We start from the raw sequence: 22304 nt of genomic DNA, 5'->3' as shown, positions 1-22304 counted from the left end.
GGAGGAGACACCGCCCATCTCCAGCTCCCCACTGCGCATTCAGGTGAGTGAGACCAACCTCACCTACTGTGGGTTACTGTACTGACAGACAACTAAACCACTGCCAGCCCATAGGAATACACCTGGTCAATCACGTTTGTTGAGCCATTTATACAAGTTATCATGTTGAGTACGGAGTATATTTGAGGTGTATTTGACAGTTGTTATGTATGCAAATATTTGACCTTGTCCTTGTGCCTATTGATCAGCCGGAGGAGGTGGACATCCTGGGTTTGGACGGACATATCTACAAGGGCCGCCTGAAAACCAGATCAGTCAAGACTGTGGATGCCAGACTACCAACCATCTTTCCTAAAGACGGTACAGGGTTCTGGACTGGGATTATATTCAGCTCTACTCTACAGTACTGTGTATTTTTAGAGTAGAATTACATGTATTGAAAAGAAAATGGAATCTGGACAATTGTGAACAAAAGCTAGACTACTTAATTCATGTTACTCAATTCAAGGTCAGGAGAGAATGCGGAGGAGACTGAAAAGTTGGGGTGGGTTGAGAAAGAAAGTGGGCTGTTTGGTTGGGAATGAGAATTTGAGGAGGAATACAGTACAGTGTTAAAGTGGTGTATGATGAAGGATTAGGAACGAGGGTCTGGAGATTTAGGGAAGGAGAGAGGAGCTTCGTTTATGGGAGGGAGTATTTCAGGAGGGTTTAAGGAAGTGAGTTAGCAATAAGAATGGGCTGCACTGGGGTTGGGGGAGGGGCTCTGGTTGGTATAGTGTTCCACACTGGAAAGAACCCAGTGTTACTATGTTATAGAAGATCAGGCCTGGTGTCTGTAACAGACTGTAAATATAACCTGGGGTAACACTGCTTGCATTCCATAATTTCTATCTTCATATCCTTTTCATCTGTTCATACAAATCAAGCCCTTTAGGAAGAAAGAGGGAGATGTGCTGTCCTGTTTTATGCCTGGGATTTGGTGTTGTGATTCCCAGTAATTTATGAGACCATTGAATGAGTCAAAATAGTATTGAAAGAGTATTTTGCTCAAGACTTGGAAGAAGGTGTATGTCTGGTATGGGTGTGTAGGTACAGTATGGGTGTGGTGGGGTCCTGTCATTCTCATGTCAAGGCTGCGATGTGACATTGTTGTTTTAATGACAGCAGGCATGTGCAAGAGCAAAGACAAGATCATGCGCTCCCAGTTCCAGAAGCCTGGCTGCACAGAGCCGGGCTGTGTGACCCCTGTGCGACCCCAGAGTGCCAAGACCCAGCGCAGCCGCTCAGGTAGGTCGACACCAGCGTCATTACCCATTTGCAACATATAAACCAATTTCACTAACTGGAATAGTGATTACTATGGAATGGTACTGAAATAACACTCACATGGAAATAGCATTCTTCTTTGCGATTGCTGCTGTGCAGCTGTTAAGGTTGATTGTAGCAGCCACCTGAACCCTAACCCCTGACCTTTCCCCCTTGCCCCCCTTCCTCCCTTTATCTCCCCCAGCCTCAGGCAGCTCTGTGCGGGACCGGCCCATGTCTTCTTTAGGCTGCCTGTCCCAGGCTACCCTTCCCCAGAGCTCGTCCCATGCTGACACCACCAGTGAGCTGCTGCAGCAAGATCTAGAGCTTCACGTGAGCCAGCCGGAGGAAGAGCCCGTCATCATCCTGTAGGGGGTGATGGAGAGCCCCACACACCTTATTTTAATAAACAGTTTACAGCAGCAGCAGGAGGGTATCCTGGTCTCCATTTTGTAATGGAGCATACAGATGTTGTGAAAATCAAGTCTGATATTAGTCAGTTAGGTTATTTATGGATTGTAATGGAAGAACACAATTCTGGGACATATGAACACTGTTTCCATGCAACAAAATAGCTGAGTCACATTTCCAAAGTGTAGCTTTACAGGTCAGATACCTTACGTGTGGCTACATTACGATTTTGGTTTATGATGCCTGATTTTCAATGACCTTAGAAAAGCTTTCAGACAGGTGACCTCAAATACCAGACTGTTTGGATGCAGAAGAATACCACCATGGAGCAATTCATTTGACATATAGGGTCTTATAGAGCGGTCTTATAGAGGGCTTGAAATGTCTTCCCTCTCACAGACCCAATTTCTGTAACGTCTGATTCATTGTATTAGTGTCTCAAGTTGTTCCATCACATGCGTGCTGTCATTACCATAAACATGTACCCCTGTCGTGGACTCATAACAATGGTAGCCAGCCACCTGCATCTATGGGGAAGCAAAGCAGCCAGGGTTGTAAAACCGGCCCAGATGGCGTTCCCTTCAAATGTCACCGTGCCTGTGTCCAGTTACAGCAGTCTCCTGGTGTCTGTGTTTTAAACAAGGGGGTTAGCTCTGTGTGCCTCACTCTGGCATAGCGTATCATTTTTAACCATGGCACAGCATTGGGTATCATAGCATACTTTTAGCGTAGCGCCATGTCAGCACTCAACTGCAGTTGTCTGTGGGCCGGGGCGTGGCACGGGGGGGGGGCACAGTTCAAAAAGCCTGTGTGAATACAGGACAGGATGTGAATTAATAAACTTGAAAGGACAAACTATACTGTCAGTGAGGAACAGGGTGACAGTTTCCTAGAAGCAGGGGCTTTGCTTACATACATTTTGTGTCAATGAGAAATATGATGTATATTTATCTCTATCCATGCCTTACACACCCAGTGGCCAGTTTATTAGGTACATCCATCTAGTACCGGGTCAGACCTCCCTTTGCCTCTAGAACAGCCTGAAATCTTCAGGGCATGGAAACATTGCTCAATTGGTATCAAGGGATCTAACTTTGCCAGGAACACATTCCCCACACCATTACACCATTGCCACCAGCCTGTACCGTTGACAGCAGGCAGGATGGGGCCATGGACTCATGTGGTTACGCCAAATCCTGACTCTGTCATCAGCATGATGCAACAGGAACCGGGATTCGTCGAACCAGGCAACATTTTTCACTCATCAATAGTCCAGTGTTGGTGATCGCATGACAACTGGAGCTGCTTGTTTTAAGCTGATGGGAGTAGAACCCGGTGAGGTCGTCTGCTGCAATAGCCCATCTGTGACAAGGACCAATGAGTTGTGCATTCAAAGTCGCTGGTCACTCGTTTTTCCCATTCTAATGTTCATTCAAACAGTAACTGAATTCCTGGATGCCTGTCTGCCTGCTTTATATAGCAAGCCACGGCCTCCTGACTCATGAACGAGGTGGTGTACCTAATAAACTGAGTATACCGGTAAGTGATCCCTTTCATAGCATTTGGACGTATTCAGGAGTAATGATGCTACTGAAAGGTATTTCAGGAGAGTATTTAAGACAGGCAGTTAATCTGAATGTAAGATTTCCATTGGTAGATGTATCTTTGTTTTCAAAGATAAATGGGCCTTCATGGAATATGTGATGTATGTGTCATATGATGTCCATATAACTTATGTGAACATATGTTGACTCATTGACTGCAATGAATTTTACTTGTGGTATGTAAATATATCTGTACTGTTTTACACAACTCCATCACATGCATATAATTCGACTGTGAAGGCACATTTTGTGAGCCACGCTGTTATGACACACGTCAGTTTCAGACACTTAACATGTTAACTGGGCTGGATACAGTTCTAACCACATCCTTCCTCAATTAACTGCCACGCTGTGTGTTTATTGTCTCTCTTATAAAGGCCTACTTGTTCCTTTGTACTATAGAGACACTACTTATAGGGATATATAGATTACTATAGTATTATGCAGTGTCATATCATTACTGAAGGGGTTCCCTTGGAGAAAATATCTCAAAAAGCAAAGTTACTGCTATGATGTGTTCAAATGTGCCGTAGCAACCATATTTCATAAAAGCACAAAAATTATTCTCAGCAAAAACAAGCCCCCAGAACAACTCCAACACTTAGCAGATCATACCTTATTTTATTAAAACATATAAATACACATTTCAACAGGGGAAATAAACACTTAGTACAGGAGAGAAATATCTATATAAAAAGCCGGATTAGAGAGATGTAAATGAGGGTCCATGAGAAGTTCTTGTGTTACTCAAGTGCACTGCAAATTGCTTGGTGTTTGACTTGTTTTAGGATTTCCATCAGGCATTCTGCACATCTTGTATGGGTGAACATGACGTTCGAACATTTCACAACACCCAGTTTGTACAGATATCATGGGGGACCAAACGGTCTACTGTTGATCGAGATTCATGAGAGCCTTATAAAATATGTTGATGAATTCCAAAGCTGTGGTAGGAGAATGGAGACCGGGTCACATCACCACAGGAACCATAATCACCCAACACTACTGTGTCTGGGTGTGTTAGTTACCACAACAGTACTGAGGAGGAGGAGCCAGTAATCCACACAGCAGGAAACACTCATTATGGGACCAACCTCTACTCCCACCTTGTTAAAAACACAGAACTGGAAAATCACCAACCAAAACTCATGCAGTTGACAACAAACGTTCCCCTTAATAGAACACATGAGTTAATGAATGAGGTGGTGTTATGAACACCCCAAGAGGAACCACCGTTGAGTTTCTAATATCCATCTGAAAAGATCCATGGATTTAGAACCAGAACAGACTACATGGCAGCACAGTGGAACAGTGTCCCTTCTTTCGGGTGACATTGACAAGGGTCCACATTGGCCAGGTGGCATTTGTCCAACGTTACATGACTGTCCATGTTGTACATTATAAAATCATCCTCACAAGGTCACAGCATGACAAATGTGATTTTACATGTATTCAACCAGAGGGAAGAAAGAACATGTGAATATGACTGTGATTGTCTGAGTGAAGATGTGGCAGGCAGGCATAATATAAAAACATCATTTAGTGAGGGCATGAATGAATGTGACATTATTTCAGATAAAGTACCCTCTGTATACAACTGCAACCTGTTCAGACCTCTCTATTCCCTCTTTATTGTGATAATTATAATGAGAATGATTGTGAAAATGGCTACCTTTCCATCTGTCGTCATTGATAGATTTGCAAATGTTCTGACATGGGCTGTTGTATGAAGAGCTCACCTATAAGTAAGACTCTGGGTTATGAAGCATTGTTCATCAGTACACTGAATCTCATAATATGTAAACATTGCCTGAACAATCATTTAGTAAATATTTGCAACCCGTACTAAATTCATAATTCTATATTTGACAAGACACTCAATTCATCATCAGTCAATCAGCCACTATTCTAACGGAGGGAATTACACACGTTTTGAGCACTAGGAGAGATTCTGTAATCTGACCCATTCAAACCGACTGTTTCTGCAGGGAATACATTCGGCCTCTCCCATTTAACCAGAGGTAGGACCAGTTGATCTTCTGCTAGAGGTTGTGTAGTAAATCACTGAGTGGGCCTCTACTCCCCATAGAAACCTGAAGAGGTAGCCTACTGATGGCTCACACCCATCTATGTTAGTCAAAACATTTGCAAACCAGATTAAATTCAGTGTTGACAGCACAACTGAGATCTCAATCTCGTCCCCAGCCAGGTTACGGAGTTCAACGTTTTTGCACTTTGTTTCTGCTGAGCCTTTATTTACAATGGAGTTCAGAAGATGTTTCCATAATTGTCACTGAAAACCAGTTTACATTATCAGTCAAAAGAAAGTTGACTAGGCAAGTCAGTTAAGAACAAATTCTTATTTACAATGGCGGCCTACCCCGGCCAAACCCTAACCCGGACGACGCTGGGCCAATTGTGCGCCACCCTATGGGACTCCCAATCATGGCCGGTTCTGATACAGCCTGGAATCAAACCAGGGTCTGTAGTGACGCATCTAGAACTGAGATGCAGTGCCTTAGACCGCTGCGCCACTTGGGAGTCCTTTGACATCCATAGGTAGAAAATGTTCCCAAAAACAATGATAAAAATGCATCAGCCTTTAAACTGGCTTCAAATCTTCCTCAAATGATTGCATACTTTGCTGTATCTCAACACAAACTGAATTACAGTATTAACATTTCTTTACACGTCGTCTCCTTAAAACACCTCTGATGTGAAGGTCAGCTTTCAGACACTTTAAAACCAAAGCTTCGAGTCCACACATACTGAAGAGCCCACTTCTCAGACACAACAGCATGCAGCGGAGTCACTGAGTCAAGTTTCACTAAGCTACATAGTACTTACAAAATAGACATTTTAAAAAGAGATACATGGCTACATGAAACTTGACAAAATGGCTACAGTGTTTGTCCATGATCTGTACTATACAGACATCCATACCACAAACAATATTGAAAACATATTTTTTCTGGGCCATAAGATCAGCCGAGAACACAACACCATCATCATTTGTGTTGCAGTCCCATTTTGTTTTTGTCTGCTGGTTATTGTGAAATCTGGTCACATCACTGGAGCGTTATTGAACCCCAAGGGAGAGAAGAGTTTTGAAAAACAGCCAATGATCAAGCACTTTAGCAGATCACATGGCTCCTATCCTAAGTAAGTGCTCTGCTGGGTCCAGCGCTCGACTTGCATTGACGAAGAAAACGGCATTTCCCAGAGTCCTTTAGGGGGGGGGGGGGGGGGGGGTTTCAGAGACTCCACCCCCTTCGTTATTCCACTTCCTCATATTGTTATTAGTGGTTCTCCCCCGGTTCTTCCCAGGCGTTTGATGAGTTATGATGAAGAGAGAGAGGAAACAGACGTCCTCCAAAGAAGACATTGTTCATCGTCATTTTAGAAAAACAGAAAGAAAGGAAGGAAAACAACAGTAGCGTGTCTTTTCCCCTTGGCCAACAAGACCCTTTAATCCTGACACCAAACCCCCCTTGTAGATTCATTAGGCTGCACACAGCCCAGCCCCACCCTATCCTCCCCAGCCCCCTCCCTCCCACACCTGGGTAGAGTCTCATCTCTGGCCATGCAGGACCGATACAACAGGGGTCTGCTGGGCGCTGCCGGGCTGGGACACAGGGGGCCACATGGGGGTCTGGTGCATGTGGTGGTGGTGCTGGTAGTGGTGGTGGTGCATGTGGTGGCCTGTGGGCGAGGAGGGGGGCAGCCAGACGGGCTGGTGGTTGGGGGGTGATGAGGCCCAGAAGGATCCGAAGCCAGCTGTGGAGGAGGGGGGAGAGCAGGCCATGGACACCTGGGTGGGACCTCCGGAGCTCCCCGAGCAGTCTGACGCCCTCAGCTTGGAGAACATGGTGATGGTGTCAGGGAAGTTAGGCGGCGTGGCTGGGGTGTTCCTTGGAGTGCACATCTGGAAAACAGAAGACACGTGGGGTTTAAAATGAGTGACTTACATTGAGTTGAATGCAAACACTTCATTAACACATTCTGTCCCAATGATTCGGTCCCCAAGGGGTGCTTCCATTGCTGCTGCCTGCTGTGAACTGTATGTACCAATAGAAGGCATGATTGGTGAGTTCATAAAACAAATAGCCTTGACTAGTTAGTTACTGTTGTGGGAGGCAGTTCACTTGTAGACTTGGGCATTGTGTGCAGTACAACTGCTGAACATTTGTGAAGACAAGGTTTCTAAACCCTGCAGCCACCTACATCCTTTCACTGTGGTAAACATGGCAGCTTAACATGCTGTGCAGTTGCACAAAATGTCAGATGTCCCCACTGAGGCAATGAATGACTTTATAATTTGTAAGAGTGAGTGTGGTGCCTCAAGATAGAAACCCCCCCACCACCAACAGGGATCAGGTAGCAGGCTAGCAGCCATTACAGGACGGAGGACTTCTTAGCATTTTAGCAGGAGGGCAGGGCTGTTTTATTTCTAACACACAGCCATGGCCCTGCTGACATGAGGGTCACGCAAGCACCCGGAATGTGGATCTAACAGTATGAAAGAGGCATCTAAAGTTGAAAAGGTAAATTGATTAGGTCACCAAACCAGATTCGAGCCTGGGGCAGGCATGGTCATAGCTAGCTAAGATAGACATTTTGAAAGTGGAGGGAGCAGAGTGTAGTGCAGCATACAGTATAGTATTGAGTGTATCGTCAGGAAGTGAGGCACAGTCTTAGTGTTGATGTGAGGTGACAGGTCTGTCAGAGTGAGCAGCAGCTGCTCCAGTTAGGAGATGGACAAGCATGGTTTCAGTCTGTCTGGGTCTGTGATGGTTGACCACACTGAAACTGCCCCTCCTGCAGGACCCAAGATGGTGGTCCATACAGGGGGTTTCCTGTTTTTCTTGGGAGAGATGTGACTGAGTTTTGCTTTAAGCTGTGAATTATTCAACTTGTTTGTTATGGAAATCAATAGTAAAGGAGATATTCAAATATTACTTATCTAGTCAAGTGATCAAATTTAGCTATAAAGCAATGAAGTCGGCTGAGAAGCAATACAGCTGCTTAGACTGTCCAGATGCAGCTGTAAGGCTAACTATAAGGCTTGGTCCTAGTGAAGCAGTGAGTCGGTAGACAGAACAATGACAACCGTATGCTGGGCAGTGTTTAGCTACAGTGCTGTGCTGTGAGGGTGGGGCTAGGGCCCTGTCTAGCAGGTTCGGCTGAGAGGAAGGGCAGGTCTGGACTGGACCCCATCTGCCGCCCACCGTTACACAAAACACATACACACATTCACAAGGGAGTTTGAACACTACGTACTTTCAAGTTACAACTGTTGCGATATCATCCTTAATGTTTACAATAGTGGTACAGCTAAGTAGCGGTAACAGTAGTAGTGGTAGGGATAATAGTAGTGGTGGTAATAATAGTAGTAGTGGTAGGGATAATAGTCGTAGTGGTAGGGATAATAGTAGCGGTAGTAATAATAGTAGTGGCGATACTAGTAGTGGTAGTAATAATAGTAGTAGGGATAATAGTAGTAGTGGTAATAGTAGTGGTAGTGATAATAGTAGTAGTAGGGATAATAGTAGTGATGGTAATAGTAGTGGTAGTAGTAGTAGTAGTAGGGTTAATAGCAGTGGTAGTGATAATAGTAGTGGTAGTGATAGTAGTGGTGGTAGTGATAGTAGTGGTGGTGATAATAGTAGTGTAGTGGTGATAATAGTAGTGGTAGTGATAGTAGTGGTGGTGATAATAGTAGTAGTAGTGATAATAGTAGTGGTAGGGATAATAGTAGTAGTGGTGATAATAGAAGTAGTAGTAGTAGTAGGGATAATAGTAGTAGTAGTGATAATAGTAGTGGTAGGGATAATAGTAGTAGTAGGGATAATAGTAGTGGTAGGGATAATAGTAGTGGTAGGGATAATAGTAGTAGTGGCGATAATAGAAGTAGTAGTAGTAGTAGGGATAATAGTAGTGGTAGGGATAATAGTAGTGGTAGGGATAATAGTAGTAGTGGCGATAATAGAAGTAGTAGTAGTAGGGATAATAGTAGTGGTAGGGATAATAGTAGTGGTGTTAATAATAGAAGCGGTAGTAGTAGCAGTAGTAGGGATAATAGTACTGGTAGTGATAATAGTGGTAGTAGTAGTGATAATAGTAGTGGTAGGGATAATAGTAGTAGTGGCGATAATAGAAGTAGTAGTAGTAGGGATAATAGTAGTGGTAGGGATAATAGTAGTGGTGTTAATAATAGAAGCGGTAGTAGTAGCAGTAGTAGGGATAATAGTACTGGTAGTGATAATAGTGGTAGTAGTAGTGATAATAATAGTGGTGGTAATAGTAGAAGTAGTGATAATAGTAGTAGCGGTAGTAATAATAGTAGTGGTGGTGATAATAGTAGTGGTGGTAATAATAGTAGTAGTAGTGGTGATAATAGTAGTAGTGATAATAGTAGTGGTGGTAATAATAGTAGTGTAGTGGTGATAATAGTAGTGGTAGGGATAATAGTAGTGGTAGGGATAATAGTAGTGGTAGGGATAATAGTAGTGGTGATAATAGTACTGGTAGTAGTAGTAGTAGTAGTAGTAGTAGTAGTGATAATAGTAGTAGTGATAATAGTAGTGATAGTGATAATAGTAGTGATAGTAATAATAGTAGTAGTAGGGATAATGGTAGTGGTAGTGATAATAGTAGTGGTAGTGATAATAGTAGTAGTAGGGATAATAGTAGTGATGGTAATAGTAGTGGTAGTAGTAGGGTTAATAGCAGTGGTAGTGATAATAGTAGTGGTAGTGATAGTAGTGGTGGTAGTGATAGTAGATGGTAATGGCAGTAGTAGTAGTAATAGTAGTTGGGATAATAGTAGTGGTAGTGATAATAGTAGTGGTGGTAATAGTAGTGGTAGTGATAATAGTTGTGGTGATAATAGTAGTCGTAGTAGTGGTGATAATAGTAATGGTGGTGGTAATAGTAGCGGTGGTGATAATAGTAGTAGTAGGGATAATAGTAGTAGTGGTACTGATACTAGTAGTAGTGTTAATAGTAGTGGTGGTGATAATAGTAGTAGTAGGGATAATAGTAATGGTGGTGGTAGGGATAATAGTAGTAGTGGTAATAGTAGTGGTGGTAATAGTAGTGGTGATAATAGTAGTAGTGGTAATAGTAGTAGTGGTAGTGATAATAGTAGTAGTAGGGATAATAGTAGTGATGGTAATAGTAGTAGTGGTAATAGTAGTGGTAGTGATAATAGTAGTAGTAGGGATAATAGTAGTGATGGTAATAGTAGGGTTAATAGCAGTGGTAGTGATAATAGTAGTGGTAGTGGTAATAGTAGTGGTGATAATAGTAGTAGTAGTGATAATAGTAGTGGTGGTAATAGTAGTAGGGATAAGAGTGGTGATGGTAATAGTAGTGCTAGTGATAATAGTAATAGTTGTAGTAGTAGGGATAATAGTAGTGGTGATAATAGTAGTAGTAGTGGTGATAATAGTAGTGGTGATAATAGTAGTAGTAGTGGTGATAATAGTAGTAGTAGTAGTAGTGATAATAGTAGTGGTGGTAATAGTAGTAGGGGTAAGAATGGTGATGGTAATAGTAGTGGTAGTGATAATAGTAGTAGTAGTAGTAGTAGTAGTAGTAGGGATAATAGTAGTGGTGATAATAGTAGTAGTAGTGGTGATAATAGTAGTAGTAGTAGTAGTGATAATAGTAGTGGTGGTAATAGTAGTAGGGATAAGAGTGGTGATGGTAATAGTAGTGGTAGTGATAATAGTAGTAGTAGGGATAATAGTAGTGGTGATAATAGTACTAGTAGTGGTGATAATAGTAGTGGTGATAATAGTAGTAGTAGTAATAATAGGGATAATAGTAGTGATGGTAATAGTAGTAGTGGTAATAGTAGTGGTAGTGATAATAGTAGTAGTAGGGATAATAGTAGTGATGGTAATAGTAGTAGTAGGGATAATAGTAGTGATGGTAATAGTAGGGTTAATAGCAGTGGTAGTGATAATAGTAGTGATGGTAATAGTAGTAGTAGGGATAATAGTAGTGATGGTAATAGTAGGGTTAATAGCAGTGGTAGTGATAATAGTAGTGATGGTAACAGTAGGGTTAATAGCAGTGGTAGGGATAATAGTAGTAGTGGTAATAGTAGTGGTGGTAATAGTAGTGGTGATAATAGTAGTAGTAGTGATAATAGTAGTGGTGGTAATAGTAGTAGGGATAAGAGTGGTGATGGTAATAGTAGTGGTAGTGATAATAGTAATAGTTGTAGTAGTAGTAGTAGTAGTAGGGATAATAGTAGTGGTGATAATAGTAGTAGTAGTAGTAGTGATAATAGTAGTAGGGATAAGAGTGGTGATGGTAATAGTAGTGGTAGTGATAATAGTAGTAGTAGTAGGGATAAAAGTAGTGGTGATAATATTAGTAGTAGTAGGGATAATAGTAGTGGTGATAATAGTAGTGGTGATAATAGTAGTAGTAGTAGTAGTAGTGATAATAGTAGTGGTGGTAATAGTAGTAGGGATAAGAGTGGTGATGGTAATAGTAGTGGTGGTGATAATAGTAGTAGTAGGGATAATAGTAGTGGTGATAATAGTACTAGTAGTGGTGATAATAGTAGTAGTAGTAGTAGTAGTAGTAATAATAGTAGTGGTGGTAATAGTTGTGGTAGCAGGAAGATCCTAGTAAAGGAGTAAATCATTATATTTGGCCAGGCTATGGGCTCAAACCAGAACTTCTCCAACAGTATTTATGGTCTTGTTTTGTCATCAGAAGGCGCAGGGTAGAGCTTGTACCCACAGCAACACAAACAGTCACATCCCTAATGGGCTCACACACCAGAGGGGAAACAGGTGAGATGACAAATGCCATGTGCTACCACTACCACCACCACCACCACTACTACGACTACCACCACCACCATCACTACTACCACCACCACCACTACCACCACCACTACGACTACCACCACCACTACGACTACCACCACTACCACCACTACTACCACCACCACCACTACCACTACTACCACCACCACCACGACTCCCACCACCACCACCACAACGACTCCCACCACCACCACCACCACTACGACCACCACCACCACTACGACTACCACCACCACTACGACTACCACTACGACTACCACCACCACCACCACCACTACGACTACCACCACCACCACTACCACTACGACTACCACCACCACCACCACTACGACTCCCACCACCACCACCACTACGACTCCCACCACCACCACCACCACGACTCCCACCACCACCACCACCACCACTACCACCACCACTACGACTACCACCACCACTACCACAACGACAGTTGAAGAACAATGTAATTCAACTGGTTGTGGCTTCTATTCATCCGATTGAGTACATATTAAATTGATATAGGAATGTCATCCTCTCTAGGACTTACTTATTATGTCTTGTTTTCTCAGGTAAAGTACTAGGCCTAATTAAATAAATAAAAACCCAGCCCCATGTTTACAACAAGCAATGCAACCCTGGATGTCAATTGGTTGTGGAAATGTGACCCTTCTGTGTTAGGTTTAAGGCTATAAGAGTCCCTTACATATACACATCTTTGTTCTCCATGTATAGTCAATAGTGTTTGATCGAGGGCAGTGTTGTGTACATTATTGTTGCTACACGGAGCTCTTTCTTCCCACACCCACCGTTTCCCCTGTGGCTCCCCCAGGCCCCAAGGAGAGTGCAGGGCAGCCTAAAGAGAGAGGGGGGGAAGGACTAACACCGGCAATACATGGAGATGGCTTGCAGCTGCTGATGACTGCCCCTCCACACTCTCTCTTTCTCTCTATCCTTTAACAGCCCTTCCTCCTCCTCTGTAGCAGATAGCTCTCTTACATCACTCCTCCTCCGAGCATGCACATGCCCGCCTCGTGCGCACGCACACACACACACACACACACACAATGATGTAATGGCTGCACCGAAAATAATAACAAACCCTGGCCCCCGCCACTCACACACTTCCTCTCTCTCAAGCGCGAACATGCCCCTCCCACCCAAGAGGAAGGGAAAAAAGAGAGAAAACCAAAACAGTGTTGCAGCAGCAGAGCAGCAGCAGACAGATGATAAGGGGATGGCTGGGTTCAGTGTGCACATCAACACTGCATGCTCACAGCACAGCCTCCATGTGGTAAACATTACATTACATTTCCAGCTCGCCGCTCCAGGGATTTTACTGGTCAGTTGAAGGAGAAATGGTTTCATGCACGGACCACATGATCACTATAGCCGTTAGGGAATAGCATTGCGTAAATTGGCTTGGGCCAAGGACAGGGGCCAGCCTTGTGCCATTGCTTTCATCGCGGTTAAATTAGCTATTTAGACCCAGCTACTTCGCTGTGCCTGACATACGGAGTTGGCATAACAATGCATATTTTCATGCAATACATGTTGAAGGAAAAGGTTTCAAAATATTGTGTAAGGTTTAAGAATTCATGATATGAAAGGTGTGTTGCACTAAAGAGCATGGTGCCGGTCCATGTGGCAGTATATCTTAAGTAAGTTTACCCTAAAAGGCTTGGCCAGTGTTGAAAACCAATGAGCAGCGTGGAGTAGTACAGCAGGATGTAGACTTTACTACTCAGGAGCGATAACTCCAGTGATGTCACTCTGCCAGACACAGCTGTACTACTATGCCCATGGCTTTAGTCCTGTCCTGTTGGTGAATCTGTCCCTCTGTCTGTCTGATTGAAGAGGAGGAGCAGACTGGCCTGGTCACTGACGCTGCAGCCATGCCGTAAATTAGCTCCCTGAACACACTGACAGAATGTAATACATGCCTTAAGCCCTTTTATCTTTTTTAAGGGTAACAAAATGCACTTACCATCTGGTGGTGGTGACTAGGGATGTTGGCCTCCTGGAAAAAGGAGCTTAAGGCTGTCTGTGGAGGGAGAGAGAGAGACAGAACGAGGGGAAGAGAGGAAGTTGTGTGTGAGAACATTGTGAGCACTTGAACTGCCATTTGCAGGAAGATGGGCATTTGACCTTTGACTTTTCTGAATATTCGGGGAAAAAACTACTTTTAGAACACAAGGCCCACACTGGTAAAAATGTGTGCAGTTATCTATGCCAACAGTGCGCAACAAAGCGTAATTTATCATAACCAGTAAAGATAACGAATCCTAATTGCTAAATTGCCTCATATATACACTGAGTGTACAAAAACATTAAGAACACTTTTCTAATATTGAGTTGCGAACAACCCCCCCCCCCCCCCCCCCCCACCCCCTTTGCCCTCAGAACAGCCTCAATTCGTCGGGGCATGGACTCTACAAGGTGTCGAAAGCGTTGTTGTTATTGACTCCAATGCTTCCCACAGTTGTGTCAAGTTGGCTGGATGTCCTTTGGGTGGTAGACCATTCTTGATACACAGAAAACTGTTGAACATGTAAAAACCCACCAGCGTTGCAGTTCTTGACACAAACCGTCTCAATTGTCTCCGGGCTTAAAAAAAAACTTCTTTAACATGTCTCCTCCCCTTCATCTACACTGATTGAAGTGAATTTAACAGGTGATATCAATTAGGGATCATAGCGTTCACCTGGATTCATCTGGTCAGAGCAGGTGTTCATAATGTTTTGTACACTCAGTGTATATTCAATCAATTAAAAAACAAGTGCCATTTAAGATACATTTACCGAAACTGTAATATCAACTGGTTATATTATATATTTGAACTCAATCTTCAAAAAGATAGTAACCAAAGCAGTGTGGCACTTTCTTGTAGAAGCCTATGGCTGTGCAATGGCATAGCCTTGTTTTGTTAATTTAGCAATAATTATTTCCCGAGCCCTTATCACAGTCAAGACATCTATTTTATAGTAGCAGTTAAGAGCGTTGGGCCAGTAACCGAAAGGTGGCTGGTTCGAATCCCGAGCTGACTTGGTGAGAAAAAAAAAATCTGTCGATGTGCCCTTGAGCAAGACACTTAACCCTAATTGCTCTGGATAAGAGCATCTGCTAAATGACTCAAATGTAAAAATGTAACATAACAGAATCAAATAGAACCGAATAGTGCGAAGTGATGCACATCTGATCATTTGAAAAGAGTTACAAACCAAAATAAGTATTTATTTTTTCCGGATATACACAGTTGTCTAGTTTATTCTGCCTGTTCTTTGGAATTTTCTAAATGGAATAACAATTCCACTTTGAACACGGGGATGAATGATGACCATGACATCTGTTTGGTGAGTAGGCCTAGGCTTAATGATTCTGATGAAAATACGCTCGGTCTTTATCAAACTAATGTTATAGCATATTTCAGAGTAGAACCAGTCTATGTTTACGGGGGTTATATATAGCCAAGGCTACCCAATTCTAAAATGGCACTAGCAGTTCGCAAAGTGGGGTCGTCACTAGTACCACAGCCACAAGGTCAAGCTCCCGAGTGGCGCAGCGGTTTAAGGCACTGCATCTCAGTGCTAGAGGCGTCACTACAGACCCTGGTTCGATTCCAGGCTGTATCACAACCGGCCGTGATTTGGAGTCCCATAGGGCAGTGCACAATTGGCCCAACGTCGTCCGGGTTAGGCCGCCATTGTAAATAAGAATTTGTTCTTAACTGACTTGCCTAGTCAACTTTCTTTTGACTGATAATGTAAACTGGTTTTCAGTGACAATTATGGAAACATCTTCTGAACTCCATTGTAAATAAAGGCTCAGCAGAAACAAAGTGCAAAAACGTTGAACTCCGTAACCTGGCTGGGGACGAGATTGAGATCTCAGTTGTGCTGTCAACACTGAATTTAATCTGGTTTGCAAATGTTTTGACTAACATAGATGGGTGTGAGCCATCAGTAGGCTACCTCTTCAGGTTTCTATGGGGAGTAGAGGCCCACTCAGTGATTTACTACACAACCTCTAGCAGAAGATCAACTGGTCCTACCTCTGGTTAAATGGGAGAGGCCGAATTGTTATTAACTGACTTGCCTAGTTAAATAAAGATTAAATACAAGGTTAAATACAAATAAACCCTGCTTGTTTCTACAATGTCTCTTCTTAACATCAGATTTTAAACCTGACCCTTAACCCTTACCTGAACCACACTGCTAACCTTATGCCTAACCTGAAGACCAAAAAGCACATTTTTTGTTTTCATGAATTGTTCCGTATAGCCAATTTTGACTTTGCGGTAACTAGTGACAACCGCAAAGTATCATATTAAAGCGGTAAATTACGCAATTATTCCAAAATTGCAGGACATTGTTGGAACACATATTTCCCGACTTCAGTCAACCAGTCCATTTTGAATTTGTGATAAACTGACGTCATTTGGCAAGGAATGTAGCTTGTGTATCCCATCAGTTAGATCCGTTTTTATAGGCATTTATTTCTGTAGGCCTAACGGGAGCTTGTGTGTGCACTCAACACGCGTGTGTAGAGGGAGCGGTCAGAACACAACCGAGTGAGTGAGACAAGGAGGGTAAAGGGAATTTAGGGAGCAGAACTGTGTGATGCTTGGCTTGGTTTCTTTTTTGTGTTACGCAAATGCACATGTACAAATTGAACATTAGAGTCAAAGCAAATGAACATTGTCTTCAATAAAAAAAACTGGGCCAAATAGTTTTACAGTATAAAAAAATTATAATCTCTGGTTAAAGATTGAGTTTTGACGTCCGTTCAAGTACTCATGCCCATCCTTAGTTTGCGGACCACAAAACAGTAGTAACAGATTTCACCTTCCTATCCGCTCACTCTGGAGAGCCTGAACCCCATCCCCCTCTGCTAGCATCGGCCTATGGGTCAGTTGGTACGAGTAGATCACATGACTCTGGGGTTTAAACTATTATCCTCCGTTGTCTAAAACAGGGTTTGTAAACCACGCGGAGAGAGAGGCAGTGGCAGACAGGCTAATGGCTCAGTGAGAATGTACACACTTGTTTAAAATGATAATTAGCATGGAAAAGAAGATGGCTAGTAGCCTAGTACTGTTCCTTTACTTAAAAATAGTGTTACAACTCAGTGATATGTAAACAGTTTAGGCGATATAAACTACCGTGAATAGGGTATGTGCTATATTCTCAGGGACAATTCACATAGGCACAACAAAACCTTGTTTGTGACGGCCTTCCTCTGACGGGCTATGAGGAAACACAATGTAAACAAGTAGTCCTACTTTCAGTTGCTGCCCTTGAACACAAACAAGGAAGTCCATAGGCAACTTCTATTGTTTCACTCTGTTGTGAATACAAAGACCAGCCTGGTAAGGACACCATGGTCCGGAAATAAAAATACACTGATACCAAAACATATCCTTAGAAGTTTATCAGATTTTATTGCAAGATACCAGTTTTATGATTCATGTAGTCTGACTGGCCCATGATTCATGTTCTTTTTAAGAGGTGGAAAATTGACAAATGCTGTGTCATTCCTTTGTATACAAATCGCCTCAAATATGAACGTGTCTTAGTGACTGGATTAAAATAATTGCATGCAGCCTACTACTAAAATGACAGCATGTCTAGCTAAACCTTAGTCCTTAGTGCCTTGCCTAGCCTCCATTTCCCTTCACTAGAATCTCTCTTTGCGAACACTTCAATGGATGTGTGGTTTCCCCTCACGACTGAAGACGGCCCCCTCCCCCACAAACCATGCTCTGTGGTTGTTTGACAACAGCAGCAGTAGTGCAGGAATGTCTGCTGCTCAACGTGACACACATAACATGAATGTGCTGCACTGCCATTGTCTACCAGGCTGCTGGGATCACACTGTTCTTTGTCTATTTATGTTTTTTAATGTTAAGTGTGTTTCTGTGTACATCCAAGACCATCAACAACGGTTCCGTTTCACACACAAATAATGTAGGTTACAAACACACAGTGCAACACCATATCTAAGAGCATCGGCATAAAGGTTTCAGTACTACTCATGGGCTTTAAGTGAGAGCATCCATTACCTTACGGGGCAGAGAACCTAGCAACGGAACAGAGAACCTAGCAACGGAGCAGAGAACCTAGCAACGGAGCAGAGAACCTAGCAACGGAGCAGAGAACCTAGCAACGGAACAGAGAACCTAGCAATGGAACAGAACCTAGCAATGGAGCAGAGAACCTAGCAACGGAGCAGAGAACCTAGCAACGGAGCAGACAACCTAGCAATGGAGCAGAGAACCTAGCAACGGAACAGAGAACCTAGCAATGGAGCAGAGAACCTAGCAACGGAACAGAGAACCTAGCAACAGAGCAGAGAACCTAGCAACAGAGCAGAGAACCTAGCAACGGAACAGAGAACCTAGCAATGGAGCAGAGAACCTAGCAATGGAGCAGAGAACCTAGCAATGGAGCAGAGAACCTAGCAATGGAGCAGAGAACCTAGCAATGGAGCAGAGAACCTAGCAATGGAGCAGAGAAGAGTCATGACAGTGTTTTTTATGTAACCTGACTGACAGAACACTGCAATGAAGCCCAGCACTAGGCCTATATAAAAGCAGAAGAATTGAACAGGCGTCTAAATGAGGGCACAGCAAACAATAACATATTTTAAAAAGCAGCCTGAAATAGAAATAGGATAAATAAATATAGGTGAACACAAAAAGAATACTTAGGGTGATACGGAAGAGTGCAGAAGAAAGAAGTGCATTAATAATGGTGTAGTAACAGGGATAATGAGGCTGAGTGGGGGCTGTGCCCTGAGGGAGTGACAGAGTACGGAACATGCCCATGGACACGACGACACAGCCTGCTCTGCAGCCAGGAGCCAGGAGCAGACACGACGACACAGCCTGCTCTGCAGCCAGGAGCCATGAGCAGACACGACGACACAGCCTGCTCTGCAGCCAGGAGCCATGAGCAGACACGACGACACAGCCTGCCCTGCAGCCAGGAGCCATGAGCAGACACGTCGACACAGCCTGCTCTGCAGCCAGGAGCCAGGAGCAGACACGACGACACAGCCTGCTCTGCAGCCAGGAGCCATGAGCAGACACGACGACACAGCCTGCCCTGCAGCCAGGAGCCATGAGCAGACACGTCGACACAGCCTGCTCTGCAGCCAGGAGCCATGAGCAGACACGACGACACAGCCTGCCCTGCAGCCAGGAGCCATGAGCAGACATGACAACACAAAGACATTCAATTAACTAATAAAGGCTAACATTTTGAGATTGTATTATACATAAATATTTTATATAGAGAGACTCTAAATATACGCACAATATATACACAGAGAGCACAAAACATTAGGAACACCTTCCTAACATTGAGTTGGTTGGATGTCCTTTGGGTGGTGGACCATTCCTGATACACACAGGAAACTGTTGAGGATGAAAAACCCAGCAGCATAGCAGTTCGTGACACATTCAAACCGGTGCGCCTGGCACCTACTACCATACCCCATTCAAAGGCACTTAAATATTTTGTCTTGCTACATGATTCCATATGTGTTAATTCATAATTTTGATGTCTTCCCTATTATTCTACAATGTAGAAAATAGTAAAAATTAAGAAAAACCCTTGAATGAGTAGGTGTGTCCAAACTTTTGACTGGTACTGTATATGTGTGCCATTCACCCTCTGAATGGCACACATGCACAATGTCTCAATTGTCTCAAGGCTTAAAAATCCTTCTTTAACCTGTCTCCTACACTTCATCTACACTGATTGAAGTGGATTTAACAAGTAACATTAATAAGGGATCATAGCTTTCACCTGGTCAGTCTGTCATGGAAAGAGCAGGTGTTCCTAATGTTTTGACCCTCCACTCCTTAGCCAACAGCACCTGGGGGAGCTCAGCCCAGCCATAAGCAACTAGCCCTTTGACCTTGAGCCGGACAAGTTGCCCAGAGGAGGCTAAGTTGTCTCTGCAATGCATCTGCTCCAATCAAGCTACAGGCTGACTCTGCTCTCAGAAGCTTGGGAGGAGCTGAGCAGCCTCCTCAGCCCCTTCAAACTACCTGGCCCAGCCACTTCTGCTCACGCGTAAGCACTAACAAAAGCGTGGCCATTAGACAGAGCGGAGGTGTGTTTGGGAAACCATCTGGAAGCAGAGGCCTGAAGCCTCAGATCTTCTCAGCATCTCTCTGTTGTCCATACCTAGGGCCCTGTTGAATATTTCAAACCAGTGGCCAGCTGAGCTCTTCAAACAGGAGCGGATATAGCCTACAAGGCTTTGCATACTTTTCATTATACATTACTCTAGGGTGTGCTTCAACATGAACTGGATTTTTCTTTCATATCATGTAGTGAATTATTTATTCACTAAAAAGGTATGTTACTATTACGCTCATTCAAATTACAATTGCACCTTGCTGCTCTGGCTGAAACCATGATTGAAAAGGGTCACGCTGTGTGTCAGCTGAGAAGAAACGCCTGTTCATACAGTGTGCATCTCTGAGCCAGGACTAGGAGTATTGGATATAAACAACTGGAAGGATAAGGCACCATAATCTGCCTAAAGATAGATATCCCCTATGAATACTTCTGGACAAGAGTACGGTCAATCCAGGAGGTCCGCTGTGTACCCTTTCACTAACCTTGTACAACAAGCAATCATAAACACAATGTTCTTTAAATGTGTGTTTGTGAGTGTGTTTATTGGTGCACTACTCGTATGCAGCCAAATATGGAAAGTAATAACTAGTAGAAGCTTGTTTCAAAATTGGAAGTGTGTATTGACTGGTCATAAGTCATACCAGTTGGGACTGAGGTATGAATTGCTTTGTGTGCTAGCTATGTAACATACATGCTATTACACTAAATAGCCTACACATTTTCAGAGCAGCAGCAATATTCAAAAAACAAAGGCAACGTTTGAGACACCTTTTACTTACTACAACAATGGGGTCTGGACAGGAAGAGTCTCTGCGTGTTTGGTGGTGTCAAGTCAAGAATGTAAACAAAGTTAACCTTATGGATTCAAAAACCTCAACCAGGTATTTTCTTTCTGGACACTCCTATTCAGACATAATTGATGGAACGCGCTTTAACGTTACATTATCTAGCTAATTCGCTCTCTGGATAGCTAGTTAGTTAGTTACCAAAAGCCGGTTGCACTATTACTGTATCTAGCTAAATTAGACGTTCGAGATTATGTTCATATGGCATTGAAAGAAATCAGATCACACTACTATCAACTGCAACCATGGCTAGTTAGATAATGCAGATTTATGCAGATTTATATTGAATAGGGTCAAAATGAAAAACCTAACATAAAATAACCAACGTAACCAATACAGATATCAAAACAATAACGTTAGCAGCATCAATTTCCCATCTAGTTAACGTTAACTGGTGTGAACAGTCAAAGCAGAAATTCGATTGCAAACACCGCATTTCCTAATGTTAGACCAGGTCTTCCGGATTATCCATCGTAAAAGCATGGCCGTATGACTGGGTTTACTTAGATTGTTGTAAAAAAAAATCGCCATTCTCTAATTTCGGAGAACTTCTCATTATTTGCCTTTGTTAGCTAGCTAAAGTGGCTAGTTAGCTGCATCGCTATGAAACCAACATATAAACACACACATCGCATACCTCGAATTGCCAGTGAGCCGCTTGAAGAAGCTGCTTCGCTTGATCAGCAGCACAACCAGCAGTCAAAACAAACTGGTTTATCATCACTTGATGCCTGAGTTCGTCCATATTCACCGACATAACCGCTTTTCACCCCCACCTCAGTTATTTTATCGTTGAAACCTGGGAAAACAAAGCCTCGTTTTTTTCTTCTTCAAAATTTCGAAATCAATCGCTCAAACCTGACCCTCCTTACCACGCTCTACCCTCGCCTTCCAGTAACAACAAATATGTCCATGTCATCACCAACAACAAAGCCAAGCACAACAGCTGATTGGATAAACAAGTCAGCAAGATTGTACGGGCTGGTACACCATTGGCTATCACGCGAGCCAGCAAATCGTTGGAGTAAGGTAATTGCAGGGTACATATATTCATGGGTTGGATACCAGAGGATGAGTAAATCACACCTATTGGCTTATTTCTATAAGAAGGTATATGAGGGTCGTTCAATAATTGGTCAA

At 43.1% G+C, this 22304-nt stretch overlaps 1 protein-coding gene across 1 annotated transcript; it reads right to left on the bottom strand.

Annotated features, from left to right (window-relative positions):
- Window positions 1-5767: 5767 nt before the first annotated feature.
- Window positions 5768-22126, bottom strand: LOC120034265 (UBA-like domain-containing protein 2). The gene is made up of 3 exons (XM_038980774.1): window positions 21802-22126; window positions 14154-14210; window positions 5768-7245 (listed from the first exon to the last, which is right to left on the bottom strand). The coding sequence occupies exons 1-3, from the start codon at window positions 21919-21921 to the stop codon at window positions 6892-6894; spliced, it is 531 nt and encodes a 176-aa protein (XP_038836702.1). The 5' UTR covers window positions 21922-22126; the 3' UTR covers window positions 5768-6891.
- Window positions 22127-22304: the final 178 nt, after the last annotated feature.

Source organism: Salvelinus namaycush, chromosome 41 (genome assembly GCF_016432855.1).
Source record: "Salvelinus namaycush isolate Seneca chromosome 41, SaNama_1.0, whole genome shotgun sequence".
Classification (NCBI taxonomy): domain Eukaryota; kingdom Metazoa; phylum Chordata; class Actinopteri; order Salmoniformes; family Salmonidae; genus Salvelinus; species Salvelinus namaycush.
Note: the sequence above shows the minus strand (reverse complement) of the source record. Positions and strands in the feature narration are given on the sequence as shown.

What these genes read in the sequence shown, in the direction of transcription:
- LOC120034265 (XM_038980774.1), bottom strand. Translation starts at nt 21,921, where the DNA reads ATGTCGGTGAATATGGACGAACTCAGGCATCAAGTGATGATAAACCAG. An exon ending in CGGCTCACTGGCAATTCGAG is followed by an intron (nt 14,211 to 21,801) that starts GTATGCGATGTG and finishes CTCCCTCCACAG; the next exon opens with ACAGCCTTAAGCTCCTTTTT. An exon ending in CTAGTCACCACCACCAGATG is followed by an intron (nt 7,246 to 14,153) that starts GTAAGTGCATTT and finishes TCTGTTTTCCAG; the next exon opens with ATGTGCACTCCAAGGAACAC.